The sequence below is a fragment of the Aedes aegypti genome, chromosome 2 (assembly GCF_002204515.2).
Source record: "Aedes aegypti strain LVP_AGWG chromosome 2, AaegL5.0 Primary Assembly, whole genome shotgun sequence".
Lineage (NCBI taxonomy): Eukaryota > Metazoa > Arthropoda > Insecta > Diptera > Culicidae > Aedes > Aedes aegypti.
This window is the reverse complement of record NC_035108.1, coordinates 244,946,989-244,966,144: the sequence shown is the minus strand read 5'-3', so window position 1 is coordinate 244,966,144 and position 19,156 is coordinate 244,946,989. Positions and strand designations below refer to the sequence as shown.

The 19,156-nt window shown below is 40.9% G+C and overlaps 1 protein-coding gene across 1 annotated transcript in view; it reads right to left on the bottom strand.

Annotated features, from left to right (window-relative positions):
* Nucleotides 1–19,156, bottom strand: part of LOC5575448 (ER degradation-enhancing alpha-mannosidase-like protein 3) — a 41,121-nt gene that overhangs the window by 11,471 nt on the left and 10,494 nt on the right. Inside the window, exons 3-6 of the mRNA XM_001661914.2 lie at nt 3,216–3,368; nt 3,004–3,157; nt 2,376–2,939; nt 2,224–2,313 (exon numbers count right to left, since the gene is read on the bottom strand). Of these exons, the coding sequence (XP_001661964.1) occupies nt 2,224–2,313; nt 2,376–2,939; nt 3,004–3,157; nt 3,216–3,368 (961 nt within the window). The remainder of the gene's footprint in view (nt 1–2,223; nt 2,314–2,375; nt 2,940–3,003; nt 3,158–3,215; nt 3,369–19,156) is intronic.

The following is a 19,156-nucleotide window of genomic DNA, read 5'->3' as shown; positions in this document are numbered from 1 at the left end:
CTAATGGCTGCCGCAAACGGCCTCGCTTTCTGGTAGGGATAAGTCGATTTGATGCTAGGCTTGGGTCGTTTTATATTGAACGGACCCAAGCCAAACGTCATATCGACTGATCCCTATCAGAAAGCGAGCCTATTTGCGGCAGTCATTAGCCCTCTTAAAAAGCTGGATTAACGAAGTTGCTATAGGTTATGATCCTGTTCAGTAGCGCAACCAGGATTTGGTTCTAGGGGGGGTTTTGCAAATTCTAAAATACTTTTTGAGAAGATATTTTTGATATAAAAAATCGAGTTGAAGCATTTAAGTAAGTTTTATGTTTTTGCATAGTAAAATGATTTAGGAATTACAAACTTTGTTTTGGATGATTTTGTAATCCGATTGATTTGATATTGAGTAGGACGCTAATGCATCCATATTTCTTATGGACAAATCCGAGTCACATTAATCCAAAAGTTTTTAACACCCTATTTTCGCGATTTATTGAAAAAATAAACAAAAATATTCATTATCCACACTAACAAAATCTAATAATTGTCGAAATTTTCAAAGGTGCCAAATGCTTCCACTGCCAGCTAAATACAGATAGGGCAATTCGCCTAATGTTGAACGGCTAAAAACGTCGCCTATTGTTGAACAGCCCGTGTATTCCTTATGGCGTGTTCAACAATTAGCGAGCATTTTGACCGTTCAACAATTGGCGAATTACCCTATTTCTTAAAATCAAAGAATTCGTATGCTCTGAAGGTTACCAAATTTGGCACAATGCTGAGGCAATGGTGGGGAAGAATTGTGGGGAACGTGCCTTTGGAACCGACCTTCTGATCAGTTTGTTTTCAAAACAGGCTAGAGAATTTTGTTATTTATCAGCTTATTGTAGTAATAATTCACAGATGATTTTGTTATTATCAAACTTCCTGTAGAGTTCAATAATTCAAATAAACACAACTTAGAATAATATAACTGTGAAAACCACTAACATTCCCAGTGTTAATACGAATCAAACTAAGTTACTGCTCTGTAGTTGTATGATGTGTAGTGTTGAATTTAAAAAATGTACTTGGCAAGCCATATAATTTTTCGGCTCTGGGGGGGGTTTTGACCCCCAAAACCCCTCCTTGGTTGCGCCACTGATCCTGTTGCATATAAGTATAAAAAATCATTTCAAGACAATTTTACGTTGTATAAATAATTTAGCAGATAAAATGAAACGATTTGCGTTTGCAGGAGTTCCAAGATCTATAATATTGATGTGTTATCTGATTAAGGTTGAATAACCTATCAAATTGAATGATAGCATCAATCTTATTGATTAAAAAGAAAATGTTTTGGTGTTGGCAAAACATGGTTTTATTTGCGAAACTTAAAATTCCCTAACACCCCATTTTGCATTTCCGTCAAAAATCATACATTTCCATGATTATCTCAAAAATCTCTCATGAGTCTGAAATTCAGACCCCCTCCAATCCCTCCTTTGGTCAGACCCCTCTCTCTCATATATGATCACGTGGTTTATGGACGGCCGGGTTTCACTGGTTTGGTATCCACCCTGTTATTGGCACCTACCGTGACCTGCTCTAATTCCGTGTGTTGCCTAATACCGTGTATTTGGGAATTATGTGGATTTTCAGCATATTATATTATTTATTTTTCTAAATGATTTACACAAACGTTACTATATTAACTAGTCTTTAGGAAGCCATGTCAAATTCTAACTAAAGTTGCACATACAAAGGAACAAAAATAATGTTAGAATTCAATCGCCTGGTGCCAACACACGGTATTAGGGCACGGTTGCCTCTGAGTTCCAAATACCGTGTTTCAGTTATAATTCCAAAATGGCTGAGTAAATGATATATTTTATTCTCCAATTTAATCATACAAACCTCAAGACGTTGTTTGACATAAAAATTTTAATTATGATGCGCTTTGTTCGTTTAATTGAGAGATGTTTCAAAATGTCTCCCGGTAGTCGGGGTCAGATGCACGGTATTTGGAACAATGGTATGTTTAACAACAGCAACTGTAACTATGGTTGAAATTTTCAAAATAGTACAACTCATATTTTTTGTGCAAAATATATAAAACGGTCTACTACATGAATCTTAAAAAAATTGAAAATAATCTTGCATTATTTTTTTCTGATTGATTAAAACTTGAGATTTTTTAACCTCACGGTAATAGGGCATGTCACGGTACATCTCTGAGGAGATTCTAGTTTTGACTCACCTGAAGGTAATAGTGATCTCCAGTTGCGCGATAGAGGAAATACGTGGATTCGATAAACTCCGGTCGTAAATGGTGTTGTCCCCAGTGCACCTGAAACAGTACCAAACATAAGATTATTGATCCAAAGAGATTAACGGCTCCGACTACAATACCTGGAAGTCATAGGTAAATGCTTCGGGAATGAAAGTGTGCATCTGCATCACCTGGTAGAGCATCTCGTGAGTTTGCACAGCCGGTTTCAAATCTCCGGACAGCACCTGTAATCCTGGCCAGAATGCTAGCAGAGCATCCATGAAATTCCTCGTTTTTGTATGGGGTCGATGCATTTGCACATCTAACAACATCGGACCTTGGCTGATGTATTTCATGATGGCATTGTAATGCCTATTGAAGCGAGCCAAGTATCGCTCGTCTCCCAACAGAATGTATGACTTGAGGCAGTATTCGTAGTAGGAATCGATTCCGGCTCCAACCCCCGATTCGCGCCGGATCCAATCCCCGGAATGAACATTCAAAACCGTCCCCATCAGGTCCGAGCTTCGGTGTCGCATCTTCCACAAGGCATCCATTGCAGCGTGAGCCTTGGCCTCAAAAATAGGCTCACCGCTCAACCTGGACAAGGCCGCAAATTCCAACAGAATCGTTCCAGCACATGCTGTGCAGGTTTCCCTTGAATGACGCAATGCTTCCACTTTCATGCCGTGTTTAAGGTTAACCTTTAGAAAACAAATTACAGTCAGTAATAAATTCATTAAATATTAAGACCATCACTGATATTACTCTTGCGTGCGGAATCCCGGTCGACGTGTTGAAGGCCGGCAGTAATCGATAGCCCAGATCCTTCGCCATTTCGAGCAGTTCACCGCGGTACCACGTCATTACGTCGGCCTGCTTTTGCACGTACTCCGCCAGAATGTGGGCCGACAAAAGACCGCTGCGAAAGAAAAATCATTATGAATAAAATTCAACCCATTAAATGGCGGAATACTTACCCGACCATTCTGATGTTGGTTTCAAAAACTGAGACAATGATGTCACTGTCGAATTTTACATCCTTGATAACTAGTTTCACCGCCCGCTCGAATTCTTCCAGATCACCCAATATGACCAGAGTGTCCAATGTGTCGACCAGGGTCATCGAAAAGCTGGAATAAATATATAATAGTTTTGAGTATACAACCATACATATTAAAATTTAAAATCAACATAAATTGAAAAGTTCATTGTTTTTAAATAATCTCTGACGAATTCATTTGAAGCCTTAATTCTGTCGAATTCAAAACATACATGTCAAAACCGTAACTTTGAGTTCAAAATCAGAATAACTTTCCTCTTACGACAAACTTTTTGAATTATATAAACAATAGGGTACGACTGCTATGCTGTAGATGCCATTATTTTCATGATACTGATGATAAGGATTGATTCACGTCAAATATTATTTTTGATATTGCAGAATAATATTTTTGATATTAACCAAAAAATGTTTTTTTTTTTCATTTGTCATTTATGGTATTCTGTACAGCAAATCATGCCATCCAACAACATTAACACCAACAGCAAGGCATAATTTTTGATAAAAGTTTTTTTTTTAACAAGCGGAAAATCTGCAAACAGACGGCTAATGATGTTACTCAGGGAGTGTGGGGATGACGTACCAATCACGACCCACTGAAACCAGCCGATGCACTGTATTTGAGCAATTATTGTTGAATTGCTCAAGGGGTGTAGTACAGTGCATCGACATCACCCATGGCCTCAGCTCCTTATCTCCCCGGAGCCACCTTACGGTATTTCTTCGGGGAGGGGCCTGTGCATATAGCACAACACGTGTTACAGTAGCAGAAGTAGCCTAGGCAAACTGCTTCTCCTAGCCGACTTAAACATTGTTACAAGGGACCAGCCTCGGCAGGTCTAATCCTCTGCAGCCAACTCTTGGTCGGCGAGCCATAGGCGTTGCAATTCTAACATAATGTGAGTGACAGCCCATAGTTACTGCATTCCAGCACTCGGCATCCACAATAGAAATAATAAACCATAGAAGAAGAATGTCGCTGGCGTCGCCGTCGGAACATCTTTTGCTGGCGGAGATAGGCGGGGCTGTAAATGTCAATGCGAAAACGTATGCAGTTTGACAGTTATGTACCCGACATGTTTCTGAGCGAGAACAATGGGAACAGCAGCGACATTCGTCCTCTATAGTTTTCTATCTCTATTGCATCCACACACATTCTCTCTATTATATTGTCGGGGGACGTGTCCCCTCCGCATGTAGTGAGCATGCGATCTTTCACAACAATGAAACGAAGACAATCGAACACGACATGCTCCGCTGTTTCCTCCACACCAGCACAATTGGGGTACGCCGGAGATTCTGATTGCCCGAACCTATGCAGGTACTGCCTATAGCAACCATGTCCTGACTGCGTCAAGTGGAAGTTCACTTCCCCTTTGTTTCTTTTATACCAATCTGCCACATTTAGTATTAGCCGACAGGTTCATCTAGCTAATCGTAAGGAAATCCATTAAAAATAACTTCAAAAAAAATTGTTTGAAAGATTCCCTTTGAGATAATTTTTTTTCAAGAACAATTTTTTTTTAAGTTTTCAAAAAAAAATCTGTTAAAAGTATCGACTGTATAACAAACTTCTTTTTTCAAAAATAATGTGATTGCTTTCTGTTGGGGTCAAATGGTCACTCTAACGCTATCAACTAGGCTCTCCGTTGGCAGCCTCGACTGTCGCCGGTAGAGGTCATTGTTGTATGAACGATGCTCGATTCCATTTATTGTATTGTGTGATGTAGTTATTTAAAGTCACGTTTTTATCCATCTCAATAAATTAGTTTTAAAGTTAACCAACCCACGATTTTATTGCCCAAATGGGCCGCCTCGCTACATCACAACAGTGGCGACGAGTAGTAAAGTGATTTTACGTCGGTTTCGCCGGTTTCGCGTAGTGAGAAATCATTTAAGAAATTACCACGACGCCACCGACGAAACGGAGAAAGCGCACATATAGTGCAATGGAGGAGGCACAGCAAGCATCGGGAGCCAATCCACCCGTGCATAGCCAGAACGGACATCATCAACAAAATGCCCAGCACCAACATCCGTCTCTGCAGCAACATCAGCTTCCACCACGACAACCGCCTCTTCTACCACCACATCAGCAGCATCCTCCACCTAACCTCAACCAACCACAGCTCGGCTCCACACACGATGCCCTCATCCTGCAAGTACTGCAGCAACTGCAGCATCAGCAAGCCATTACGAACCAGATCCTCCAGCAGCAACGAGATTCCCAGCAACAGCAACAGCAGGGAGCACTTCAGCAACAGGAGGCGATTTTTCGGAACGCTATGCAATCTATCCAAGTTAACGTTCCACCTAACCCAGAAATCATCTTGGACTCGTTAGCTGCGAACATTAAGGAGTTCCTCTACGACCCAGAAGGCCATTCCACATTCGGGTCGTGGTATGCCAGATACGAAGATCTGTTTGCAAAGGATGCAGAACGAATCGATGACAGTGCGAAGGTACGGCTGTTACTCCGTCGGTTAGGAACTCAGGAGCATTACCGTTATGTGAGTTACATTCTCCCAAATGCACCGAAAGATTTTTCATTTTCGGAGACGGTGGAGAAGCTGCATGGCCTTTTCGGCAGCAAAGAGTCAGCAGTGAAGAAACGGTATTCCACACTCACTATCGCAAAATCACCCACCGAAGATTACGTATCCTATGCCTGTCGGGTGAACAAAATGTGTGTGGAGTTTGAGTTATCAAAAATGTCTGAGGCCCAGTTCAAATGTTTGATGTTTGTTTGTGGGCTGAAATCAGAACGCGACTCGGAGGTACGAACACGGTTGCTCACGAAGATCGAGGATAACAACTGTGCCAATCTGGATGCGCTCATCGAAGAATGCCAACGGTTGATCAACCTAAAGAACGATACAGCTATGATCGAAAATCCGGTAGCACCAGCAGTTCAAGCCATCAAGGGAAACGTGCAACACCGCAAGCCTTCCAAGAAACCATTCAGCGAACAACGTACCCACTATCACCAACAGCAGCAGCAATCACGGAAGAGTGGGCCGGCTTCGCCTTGCTGGAATTGTGGTGCGATGCACTACGCAAGAGACTGCAGCTTCGTCAACCACAAGTGTTCGTCCTGTCAACAACTGGGACACAAAGAAGGATATTGCGCCAGTGCTAAGAGATCAGCGAAGACTAGGAAATCCCACAATAAGCAGTTCTCCACCAAAACCGTCGTTTCCGTCAACAACGTTCAAGGTAAACGTCGTTTCGTCTGGGTGAAGTTGAACGACATTCCGGTGCGACTCCAGTTGGACACAGCATCAGACATCACCATAGTGTCGAAGCAAACATGGGAGCGAATCGGTAAGCCAGCAGCTACTCCGACTGTGCAGAGCGCTAAGACTGCATCAGGGGAAGACCTCCGCCTTGACTTTGAGTTCATGTGCACAGTTTCTCTCAACGATTCGGTGAGTACCGGTCACATCTACGTTTCGAACAACTCGTTGAATCTTTTAGGGATCGATTTCATCGACAAACTCAGCCTTTGGTCATTACCGATGGATATGTTTTGTAATCTCATCGGCGGTGACGGACCGATCGATGAAGGTTCATTGCAGAAGGCCTATCCCAAACTCTTCAGCTCGACTCTGGGACTTTGCACGAAAACGAAAGTTAGTTTGGCTTTGAAGGAGGCGTGCAAACCAGTTTTTCGACCAAAGCGGCCGGTGTCCTATGCGATGCTGCCGATTGTAGACAAGGAGCTTGATCGGTTGGAAAGCCTAAACATTATCGCCCCCGTGGACTTTTCGGAGTGGGCGGCGCCAATTGTCGTCGTCAGAAAGTCGAATGGAAGCATCCGAATATGTGGCGATTATTCAACGGGGTTAAATGATCGTCTATTGCCACACCAGTACCCCTTGCCCTTGCCTCAGGACATATTTTCCAAGTTGACTGGCTGCACAATATTTAGCCAAATCGACTTATCGGACGCCTTTCTGCAAATGGAAGTCGACGAAAACAGCCGGAAATTGCTCACCGTCAATACCCACCGGGGCTTGTACCAATACAACAGGCTCCCTCCCGGAGTGAAAGCAGCCCCGGGAGCTTTTCAGCAATTGATGGACGTTATGCTGGCTGGACTACCGTTTACTTCGGGCTATCTGGACGACGTCATTATTGGTGGCAGGACTGAAGCGGAACATCAGCGGAATTTGCACGCAGTTCTCCAGCGCATCCAAGAGTTTGGATTTACAATTCGTCCAGAAAAGTGTTCCTTTGGACAAAAGCGACTCGGATATTTAGGCCTTCTTCTCGATAAAGACGGCCTTCGCCCCGATCCGAACAAAATCAAGGCAATCCAAGATATGCCTCCACTACAGGACCTCACTGGTGTCCGATCATTCTTAGGCGCCGTTAATTATTACGGGAAATTTGTCCCGAATATGCGCGCCCTGAGATATCCGCTGGATGAACTTCTCAAGGTTTCTTCTTCTTCTTTCAAGTGGACAAAAGAATGTCAGAAGGCTTTTGAAGACTTCAAAAGGATGTTATCGTCTGACCTTCTGTTGGCACACTACGATCCCCATCAAGAAATTGTGGTGTCAGCTGATGCGTCGTCCATTGGCATTGGAGCTACAATAAGCCACAAGTACCCCGATGGCAAAATGAAGGTTATCCAACATGCTTCACGGGCATTATCATCCGCCGAGCAGAAGTACTCTCAACCAGATCGTGAAGGATTAGCGATCGTGTTTGCAGTGACCAAATTTCACAAGTACATCTTCGGAAGACATTTTCGGCTTCAAACGGATCATGCTCCACTCTTACGGATCTTCGGATCTAAAAAGGGTATACCAGTGTATACAGCAAACCGCCTTCAACGCTGGGCCCTTACTTTGCTTTCCTACGACTTTTCTATGGAATATGTCGCAACAGATAAGTTCGGAAATGCAGATGTGCTGTCACGTCTAATTGACCAGCATATCAAACCCGATGAGGACTTTGTGGTAGCCTGTACGAGCCTTGAAGAAGACATGCAATCCGTAGCAAACAGCGCAATCAGTCAGCTACCCCTTAGCTTTCGAATGGTAGAGCGAGCCACAAATTCTGACCCAATTCTCAGGAAGGTGTACCGATTCGTCAAACACGGATGGCCCAAGAAACGGTCAGACGTCACAGATCAGGAATTATTGCGGTACTACGATCGCCAAGAAGCACTATCCATCGTCGAAGGTAGTATTATGTTCAGCGATAGATTAGTCATTCCGACTGTCTACAGGAAGCGATGCTTGAACCAGCTGCACAAAGGGCACCCAGGAGTCCAACGAATGAAGGCTGTCGCACGCAGTTTTGTTTACTGGCCTTGTCTCGACGAAGAAATCATCAATTACGTTCGTGACTGTCGGAGCTGCGCCTCTGCAGCTAGATCTCCGCCAAAAGCAACACCAGAGCCGTGGCCCAAACCGACGGTTCCTTGGCAGAGAGTGCACATCGATTACGCTGGCCCACTGGAGGGCGAGTTTTACTTGGTCGTCGTCGATGCATACAGTAAGTGGCCGGAGATTTTTCCGACCAAGTACATCACTGCGAAAGCTACTATCAACCTGCTGCGAAGTTTATTTGCCAACAAGGGGATGCCAGAAGTCCTTGTGTCAGATAATGGCACACAGTTTACGAGCGCCGAGTTCAAGGAGTTCTGCATCGAGAACGGAGTGGAACACTTAACTACAGCACCTTTCCACCCACAATCCAATGGACAGGCCGAAAGGTTTGTAGACACTTTTAAGCGGGCAGTCAGAAAGATCCAGGAAGGAAAATATTCCATTAAAACAGCGTTGGATATATTCCTACTCACCTACAGAACCACTCCTAACCCAAATACACCTGATGGACGATCGCCTGCAGAGTCGATGTACAATCGTCGGCTTAGAACATCGCTGGAACTTCTACGCGCGCCACGCAGTCAGGCACCGTCAGAACAGCTGGACACAAATGACCGACACAGGTCGTTTATTCCGAATGAAGCCATTTATGCAAAAGTCTACGCCAATAACAAGTGGACTTGGGCTCCAGGAACGGTTGTGGAAAGGGTCGGCCGAGTAATGTATAACGTTTGGGTCAATGAGAGAAAGTTGATCCGTTCGCATATAAACCAGCTACGAAGCCGAGGTACAACTACCCATCGAACTAGCAAGGAGCATATTTTGCCGCTGGATATTTTACTGAGTGAATGCAACTTAGCTAAACCTGCAACGTTTTCCGATCCAGTTCAGACAACACCCTCGCCGGAGTCCCGGCTGGACCTATCAACCAGGGTGTCGTCCTCAGAATCATCATCGTCATCGAGTGAAGCAAGTTCGTCGTCATCAGCAACGACATCATCAGCTGGTTTCCAATCAGCAGTCGAAGCTTCGCCAGCGACTAAAGTCCCTCGTCGATCTTCTCGTAACAGAAGACCGCCACAAAGATTTAACGCCTACCAGCGATTTTAGAGAGGGAGATGTTGGGGTCAAATGGTCACTCTAACGCTATCAACTAGGCTCTCCGTTGGCAGCCTCGACTGTCGCCGGTAGAGGTCATTGTTGTATGAACGATGCTCGATTCCATTTATTGTATTGTGTGATGTAGTTATTTAAAGTTACGTTTTTATCCATCTCAATAAATTAGTTTTAAAGTTAACCAACCCACGATTTTATTGCCCAAATGGGCCGCCTCGCTACATCACAACACTTTCTAAGTTTCATGACCTTTCTTTCGTCCATTGACGCCAAAATGGTATCTTATACCGTTTCTGATGTCGTTTTCGATTATTCCCGATGGTGCACCGCGCGAGTGTAAGTAACAATAATTGACACCGAAAAATTGAACGGTTTCGGTGCAATACTCCACTGCACTGTGACGTCACGCATCAATTTTGACAGGTACTGGTCCTGTTGTTTACAGTTTGGACTTAGTACTTTTTTCGAATCATTCTTAATTTCGTGAAAGTTTGCTGCGAGGAGAGGTCAAATCCACTGCAGATACCCACGGATCGTATTATTCTATCTTCCTACCGTGGAAAATCGTCACCATCAGCATGCTGGTGATAGAAATGCGAAGATGAAAAAATGATGGAAAAAACGACTAAGTCCGAAACGTAAATAACAGGACCAGCAGCTGTCAAATAAGTGAGGTTAGGCTCGTCATATGCAGCGCTCTATAGTGCAATATGTTAGTGAAGGCGACAACCAAAACAAATGTCATTCATCAAGAATAAACAAAACGATCGTTGCTCTTGTAGTTGGTCTGCTTTTGATGTTTGGAAATTTTAGACTCATTTGTGTTTCGAATAGTTTTTGTATATAATAATAATAGTTTTGTGCAATGGCAAAAGACATATCTCTCGAGGACTATGCTCCAACGGTTGATGAAAATAGTTGTGTTCTGTACGAAGAGGATTTTTTTTTTTTTTTTTTTGAGAAACAAATATGGTGCGTTTATTGAAATACTTTTCGTATTAAAGTTACACATTTATGTTTATTTTAGTGGACGAAACAGTGAAAGTTAGATATTGTCTGGTAGCGGAGTTTTATGGTCTTCCGCTTGAAATTGCTGCATAAACTCCAAGCACACCCGGTTCATCAGATTTCCAAGAAACCACTCCTGAAAGCACCCCATCGGCTACAGCTCATGAGTGTAACTGGTCAGACGGGCTAACTCTTCACAAGGAGAATTTAGATAATGTTGATCCTCTAAAGGATTACAAAAATAAGAAGAAGATGTGGGAGTTTATTCGTGACCAGCTTTTCGATCAGTGTGGTGTATCGTTCAGTTCAAAACAAGTTGAGAATCGCTATAAAACTGTTTCAAGAAGACGCCAAATTGCAAAAGCTAATAATCGAACCTCGGGAAGCACTTTTGCACTTTTATTTCTAAAAGTCGATCAAGTCGATCGTCCCTTCAGATTGACTCATGGAAATTTAACTGTATTCGAGTAATATGATCATTGTAAAAAATTGGAATCCCTCAAAAACACTCTCTGGAATTTTGACATCCGTTTCATCAAGTATTGTTCTATATTGCCTGAAGATTTGAGCTTGCGATTTTTTGTGCTTTTGAAGATATTAAGGTTCAAAATTTGCTCTATTTTCCAAGATTTTTCATAATTTCTTAATTTTTATGCGTCGTATTTTTAATTTTTTTTCCACCAGAGCTTGCGTTTGTTATATATTTATCAGCTAAAAATATTACATGACATGGTTCTTTGGAAAAATGTCAAATTCGGTGAAAAAATCGTTTTTTCACTTATTTTCTCTAATTTTGCCAATAACTCGAAAACAGTAGGCTGTGGAATTTTGACGTCTTCGAGAGAGTTGTTTATTTTATCTTGGCATGTTCCCAAGTCTCTAGAACGTCACAGTAAAAAGTTAAATTGTGGCGCCACCTATGCGGACGATTTACGAACTATCCGTTTATGTCAATAGATGGTCATCGTTGTTACAAAAAACTTCGCCGAAGACACCAAATACCGGAAACGCTTCGTTACCGAGTTATTAATTTTGTCCCGCCAGATTGCGTCCCTGGCCCATAGTGCATTGATCAGTGAGAACTGAGATTTCCACAATATTACAGTGAATGATGCTGATTCAAATCGATGCCAAACAATTCATTCTCAAAACGGGTTTAGCATTGTACAATAAGATTTTGATAAAATTGATCTCTTTTTGGAAATAATGCAAAGAAAATGCATCTTGCCGTATTCTCAATCCGTCGTATCGTTTTCATTTATGTCGCAATAAGTTTCCAGATTCGTCTCACAACTTACGGCTCACTGTGATATATTGAGTGGTCAAAACACAACATATCAACGCTATAATAAAATGTTTTACTAGAATATATAGATCTACGAGCATCTCCCTCCCAAGTAACACTGCTTGTCATATAATTGTTTAAAATGCACGTGTTATACATGTTCGGTTGTATTTTTCTTGTATAATTTACTTAATATCGCATGCTTGTATAGCTCAAAAAGCGCAAAAAATGGCGGCTTATATAACATCTTGCATAGGTCTAGTGATGAAATCAGAGCATTAATAATACCGTGGAATGGATGATTTATAAAAGAATTCTCAACATAATAGAAGTAACGACTAAATCTAAAACAGCTGTAAGTTATAATAAGGTATTCTGTAAGCAACACTAACTAACAAAATAAATGCATATGACAACAACTTGCATTTGTTGTAATCAAGCTGATTTCAAGCAATATAACTTGCATAACACATTTATATCACAGCGAGGTGTATCAGTTGCAATGTAGCTATTTGCTAGTGGTTGAACTTGCAGAATGCATTTATATAACAAATTGTTTATCATCAAGCCCAATAACGTAAAAATCAGAGTAGATTATATATACATTTATATTAAAAATAAAAAAAAATCTGATCTTACTCGGCAACCTGAAAAGTTATTCTAAGTTATGATGTCGATGATTTTGATTTATTGATCAGATTTAAAAATATTATTTGGAAATGCATTATATTTATTAATTGAAGTCATGTTTTAAATGCGGTTCGAAATATATGGAGTAATTTTTAATTTTACTCTCAGAAAATTTAAGCGCCTTCGATGTAATGAAATAATGCAATTGAAAATCATCAAAATTGCAGTTTTTGTTCGATTTGTTTTGATCACAAAAAGAAAACAATATGGCGTAATGCTTACAGTGCCGTTGAAAAATGTTTGGAATGGTTGAAACGTCTGAAATATAAATCAAAACTAATAATGCATTTAATAACTGAATATTAAACCGGTCATGATTCTTCCTTCTGATACTGATTCTTATCTACAAAAAAATTTAATCTAGACCGTAAAACCAAAATTTATTCAGATCATTTATCTAAAGCTTGGGGCATTTCTTCCTAGCTACCATAGCATCATATTCTTAACCGGTACTCTAATGTGTATTTGTTTCTGACTCAATTAATCTTGTTTCCATTTAGATGTTAATATTGCGTTCAATATATGTCTTGACGACAGCTCAATAACAGGTATGTGAAAAAACTTACAATATACGTTAATAAAACATATTAAGAGCAAGTTCACAAATTATTCTCTAATACGCTATAATATTGTTATTACGTAGTCATTATAACAGCCTTATAACTTAATTATAACTTCTTTTTCGAAACCAAATGAAACGTCAAAATTTTATTTGTTTGTAAAAAATGCAGTAAAAACGATGGAGGCAAACAACATAATAGCGTATATTTTTTCAAATACATTTGTTTCAAGAGTATGAAATAATCTACCGAGGATTTAGAACCAATTTTGGGACATTCATAAACGGAAGAAATGTATTCCAACACGAGTGTAGTAGACTGTTCGAAACGGAACGGAAAACAGTAATACGGCCCCATTAGGAATAATGTAAGTTGTAGAACTCGAGATGAAACTGTCCGGTATCAGACTAAGGTGCGATTGACGGAGAAACACGCCTTCAAAAACATTTTCACAAGTGCAGTACACCATTGTTTGCGGGATGATAAAGTATTTCAGCATCCTGTAATTCCGACCTAATGATAATAATTCTATCTCATGTTAGAATACTTCGAAAAGAAGCTCAACTCCATGTCGTCTGTATAGCTTTTACCAGCTGATCTTTCATTGCCATCACTAGACAGGGTATCCGAATTAAGGAAGAAAACACCGACAGACGGGAGTGGTATCAAAATTATTCAGGTCAAATTGAACGATTCTCTGACGACAATTCTCTTCATATTGGTGCATTTGGTAGGAAACCAATGAAAAAAAAACACATCTTAGAATCTTATTTTTGTATCAATGGTAATAAGTTCTTATAAAGCTATATTAACGCTCATGGAACTGTATTTTTACCAAGGCAATTCGTCACTTTTTTATTTTATGTGTGAGTGAAATATGTTTTAGGAAAACTATTTTATAGCTTTAATATTACAAAAGCTGTTATGGATTTCACCTATAATCCTCCTGTAAAACATTATCTTCTACCTGTTGCGTAGAAAGATGTTTTTGGTGTTACTTGGGCTCCATTCCTTCAGCATGATGGAATATACTAATTTCCTTTAAAATTAATTGTTCGTCATCAAAATTCAGCCCAAACATATGAACACAATTCTTTCCGACCGTACAATTATGGCATTTGCTCACAGTGCAGCGAAAACAACACAATCAATGGAATTTTATTTTTCGGGCATCGCTCACAAGTTTTTTTTTCTCAGTACGACGGATGTGAAAAAGTGAAAAAGTTCGAAGGTTTTCCATAGTGAAAATAAGTGCCGAGTAAGTCTCACAGGAAGGCGGAAAGAAACTTGTATCATAAAGTGGTGTGACTGGTGTCGATCGTTAAGTTTTTTTTCGAAATCGTGTTCGTCCATGCGATTTCGGTGAAAAAGTACAAAGTGGATAATTGAACTGAAGTAGTTTATCGAAATACAATAGTTTTATTGCACTTTTGGTGTACAACTGTACAAACCATTGTAGCGGTCCTGCCGACCGAAGAAGCATTCCCCTCCCCGTATTGAATAATTCGAAAGATCAATGATCACCATTGATCTAAGAAAGAACCCTTTTATTTTTCGATGATGTTCCACGCAAGTTAGTGGATTACATCAAATGTGGGTTTTCACTAGGTTAACTAGAAACAAGCGATGTAAGCAGAAGGGAAGAACCTTACTGCTTGTGGCTCGTTAACGTGCTCCAATGCCGGAGAATGTTTTTGTTTTAATTTTGTTTGTGTGTCACCCGACAGCGCTGACTGAACGCTCCAACAAGGTCTCGGTCACATGGCTGCACTAACCGAGCCAGAGCGACGCTCGTTTTGACTTTTCTCTTTTCTCTCTTTATTTTCAGATTGGGAGATTGAGTTCCCCGCGGGAGCGCGATAAAACGCTCAGATCGCTGGCGGTGAGGTCCCCAGTTCTGACGGTCCATTCCAGGAGGTGTGGCGTTCGGGTTAAACCTACTTTTCGTTTTCGACATTTTCGTTCAAAGTTCAGTGGGCATTTTCTGCCAAATTGACGAGCAGGTCATTTCGGGTCAAGAGTGTTTGATAGTGATATAAGGTGGATAAAGTATATTTCGGGAAATTGGTGGAACCACCCACATACGCGATCAGAATCGAGGAAAAAGTGAAAGTGTCTCCATCGATTCCTTAAGAACGATTCTAAGGGCGGAAAGCTAGTGAATTGTGACGACTTTTAGTGTGAACATCTATAAAACTTTCCTAATTAACGGTGGAGCTTAGCCTAATAATAAATAAAATTGTGCAGGAGAAGAAAATGATTGTTCAATGATCCGAAAAACCAGTGCCGCGGAGCTCGACCGTTACACCATGACAGCTTTCACAAAAATACACTTGGAAAATGAATCTATGTTGCATGTAAGTTGGAATATCCGCCGTAGTGGAACATTTAAAGTTTGATACGACGAATAATAGAGCTTACGACGAAGTAGAACGAAACCCTATTAAACGGAACTCGACAAAACTACCCGAAACGTTGGTCAGTTGCTCTATTGAATGAGTTGCATAAACAGTTTTTGGATTCTTGTGACGATCCACAGGAATCTATGGTTTCAATGCTAGTAATGAACCCCTTAGTAGCTGAAATTCATTCTCGACGATTTTCCGCAATGGACCAGTGCACGAGTTCACTAATTTGACGTTTGAGCGGTGCCGAATTCACTCATTGCCATGGTCACATAAATAACACGGCACCGCTCAAAAGTCAAATAGTGAACTCCTGCGTTGATCCATGATATCTCAGACGGGTATACGTTTTGTTGTGTAACAACAAGTTCAATGATTTTACTTGATAGTAAGCCTATGAAACATACAAAATCATTAAATTTTTCCAGCGAAATATGCATTTGGAAAACTGTTGGCAGAACCCCGGGAGGGTCCATAATAGGAATGTTTACAAATTTGATGTTTCCTGTTATGGACCCTCTTGTGTGATTTAAATTACAAAACTGTTCCAATATCTGTATTTGTGCGTTTCAAAGCAAATATTTTGTTAATTTTATGTTTTTATGTAGGGGGTCATAATACGCAAAGGGTCCATAACCGGCATCAACTCCCTATTTCATTTGATTCGTTCTAGAAGCTTCGCCCAGGACAATGTGTATTCATTGAATACTATTCATAAGAGATTCATCAGCAATGAATGTGTGTGTCTGCATGATTCACGAAAATATTAAGTTTTAGCTAGATGCTTTAAGCAAGACTGGATGCTTTGCAAACTTGAACGGGGAAAAATATTTAAAACCCGTTTTGATCGAGAAAAGTACAGTCGAATTTCGTTCGTTGCACTACGTTTAATTGCACTTCGTTTTAATTGGGCTCCCGTTAAGTGGGCTATAGCCCACCTAAAACGAAGGCAAGCGTCACTTTCTGACATAAACCGCAATTTGTCAATATTGGTAGCCCTGAATTTCCATTGTAATCGGTGTTTTGACAGCTCAAAACTTAGCCCGATTAGTGAAAGTCTTTCACTAATCGGGCCACGAGTTTAGTGCAACGAACGAAAGTTGACTGTATATGCATTGGAGGTGCGGACGCATGCTTTCTTCGATCTTGCGATGATTGTGGCTCAAGCAAAATAGTTAACTTTGTTGCACAATATTTGGTTTAATGCAATATAGATGAAATTGAATATTGTTTCTGGACAACTTCTCCTAGATGTGAGCTGATAAGCAAAAAAGAAGAAGTAAACGACTTTTTGAAAGCTGCTCAAAAAGTCAAACTGAAAAGTTCATCGTGCATCAATTTAAAGTGGAGAAACAGATTATATTCATTATATTTAAAAAAGAAATGTTAACAGAAAGACGGGAGATAATATATCAAATTGATTTTGTTGAGAACTATTCTTGTACTGTTCAAGATCAAAGTCAATACTTTGCAAGGCCACAAGTATTGATTCACCCTTTTGTTGTGTTTTACAAAGAAGAAGGCTTATTCAAAGTCCTAAATTACATAGTCATAGCTGATATAAAAAAAACACAATATTATATCAGTTAATGCTTTTCAGTGTAAGCTTTTAGTTCTACTAAGGAAACAATTACACATCCGATGGTTGTGCAAAACAGTACAAGAACAGATCGGCAACACTGTTCGTTCGCGGTCGGTCTTTTTTTCGTATCCGTAAATCTCTAAATTTTCCCAAATTTTCCGAAGTCTCCGGTGTCTGTCTGCCTCCGGAACTCAAGTTTGCTTCCCCTGTACGCGTGGCATATGGAGTTTCTACGAAAAAGACCATAATTTCCGAGAAAAAAAACGTAATTAACGCGAGTGCTTGGTGTGGCAAAATATCTAGCCTATCATAACCCTAAAATTAGCTGATTCGTTAGTTTTAATGTATTAGTGACTGTCGTATTAAGAATCGTCCGCGTAGTGTGTCTTTATCACCATGAGTAAAGAAGAAGATAAATGTGGCCAATGCAAATCTACCGCTCCTCCGTCCAGGGGAAAAAAGTCTGCGAAGCGAGCGCAAAACATCGGCTGGATAATGTTGTGACAGCTGCTCTGTTTAATTCCATTTTGTGTGTGTGCGGATCAGCAACGCCCTCAGCAAGGACATCCAGCAATACACTTTCTTCTGTGAAAACTGTACGATTCGCGGAAATCTCATCCTGAAGCCATCAAATCTGGATGCTCCTAGTACCGATCTCGTGCAGTTACAGAAGGCAATCGCTGAACTATCAGCCGGGCTCAGGAAGTTACAAACTGAGCTTGAAAGTGTTCGATGCACTAGTAAGAAGCAGTTAGATAGGATGCATAGTAGAATCAACAAGGTCGATCAAGCAGATTATGTACGAGATAGGCAAAACAATTTTTACGTAGAAGAACAACTACAAATCTTCGCGGAAGGCGCAAAACTTGCCAATTCGTGTGCTCAGAAGGTAAACAGCTGCCGGCTGGCCATTAACAAGGTCCCTTTCCATCAAAGCGAAAACGTTCGAACGATCGTCCAAGACGTCCTACATTTTCTGGACGTTTAGGAAATGATGGGCAATGTTTCGAACTGCTTCCGCCTTCAAGTAAAACCATCGAAATGGACTGATCGAACGTTAACTTCCACCATCGTTGTCATCTTTGACAAGCGTGAATCTCGTGATACCGTTCTCAAAAGGTATTTCGAGAGACACAAAAACGCTAAACTGTGCCATCTGAAACACGCCTCCGCACTCGAATATCGATTCACAATCAATGAAGTGCTGTCCCCACAAACCTTTCGTATACGGAATCTCGCCATTCGCCTTAAACAGCAAAAAGTCGTTCGATCGGTGTTCATACGGAATGACAATGTGACCGTCCTTTTTCCTGACCAAAACCGTTATACACCGATTGAGAATTCAGCTCATCTGCTCGAATTGGTCAAACAACAACAATCGCAAACGGCACATGATTCTTCTTTAGTCTTCTTCGATGCTTTATCAGCGTATTTATCCGCATCCACAAACTGCTAGGTCTTCAGCCACTACTAAGCGGACGTTAAATTTCTACTCGATCAAAATCAATACCACTTTTTTGCCGTAACTGAGACCAAACTAAAATCGTCGTCTCCAATTGGGCCCATACGTCTACCGGCATATAATCTCATCAGACATTCATTGCCACTGAGTAGAGGACGTGGGACCAAGACTTGTGGTGGAATCTGCATCTACGTAAAAAAGGCAATAAAGGCCACACCTGTAGTCAAATCAACCCTTGATCCGGATATTCCTCTGGGATCACGGACCGAGTTCCTTGCTGTTCAAGCCAAAGTCAACGAGATTAACATCTGTTTGGTAGCCTTCTACAATCCACTCTGTTCAAATCCGCATTTCTGCCAAAGCTACGAAAAAGTCCTTCTTGAACTGCTGGAAATTGGGTTTGACCAG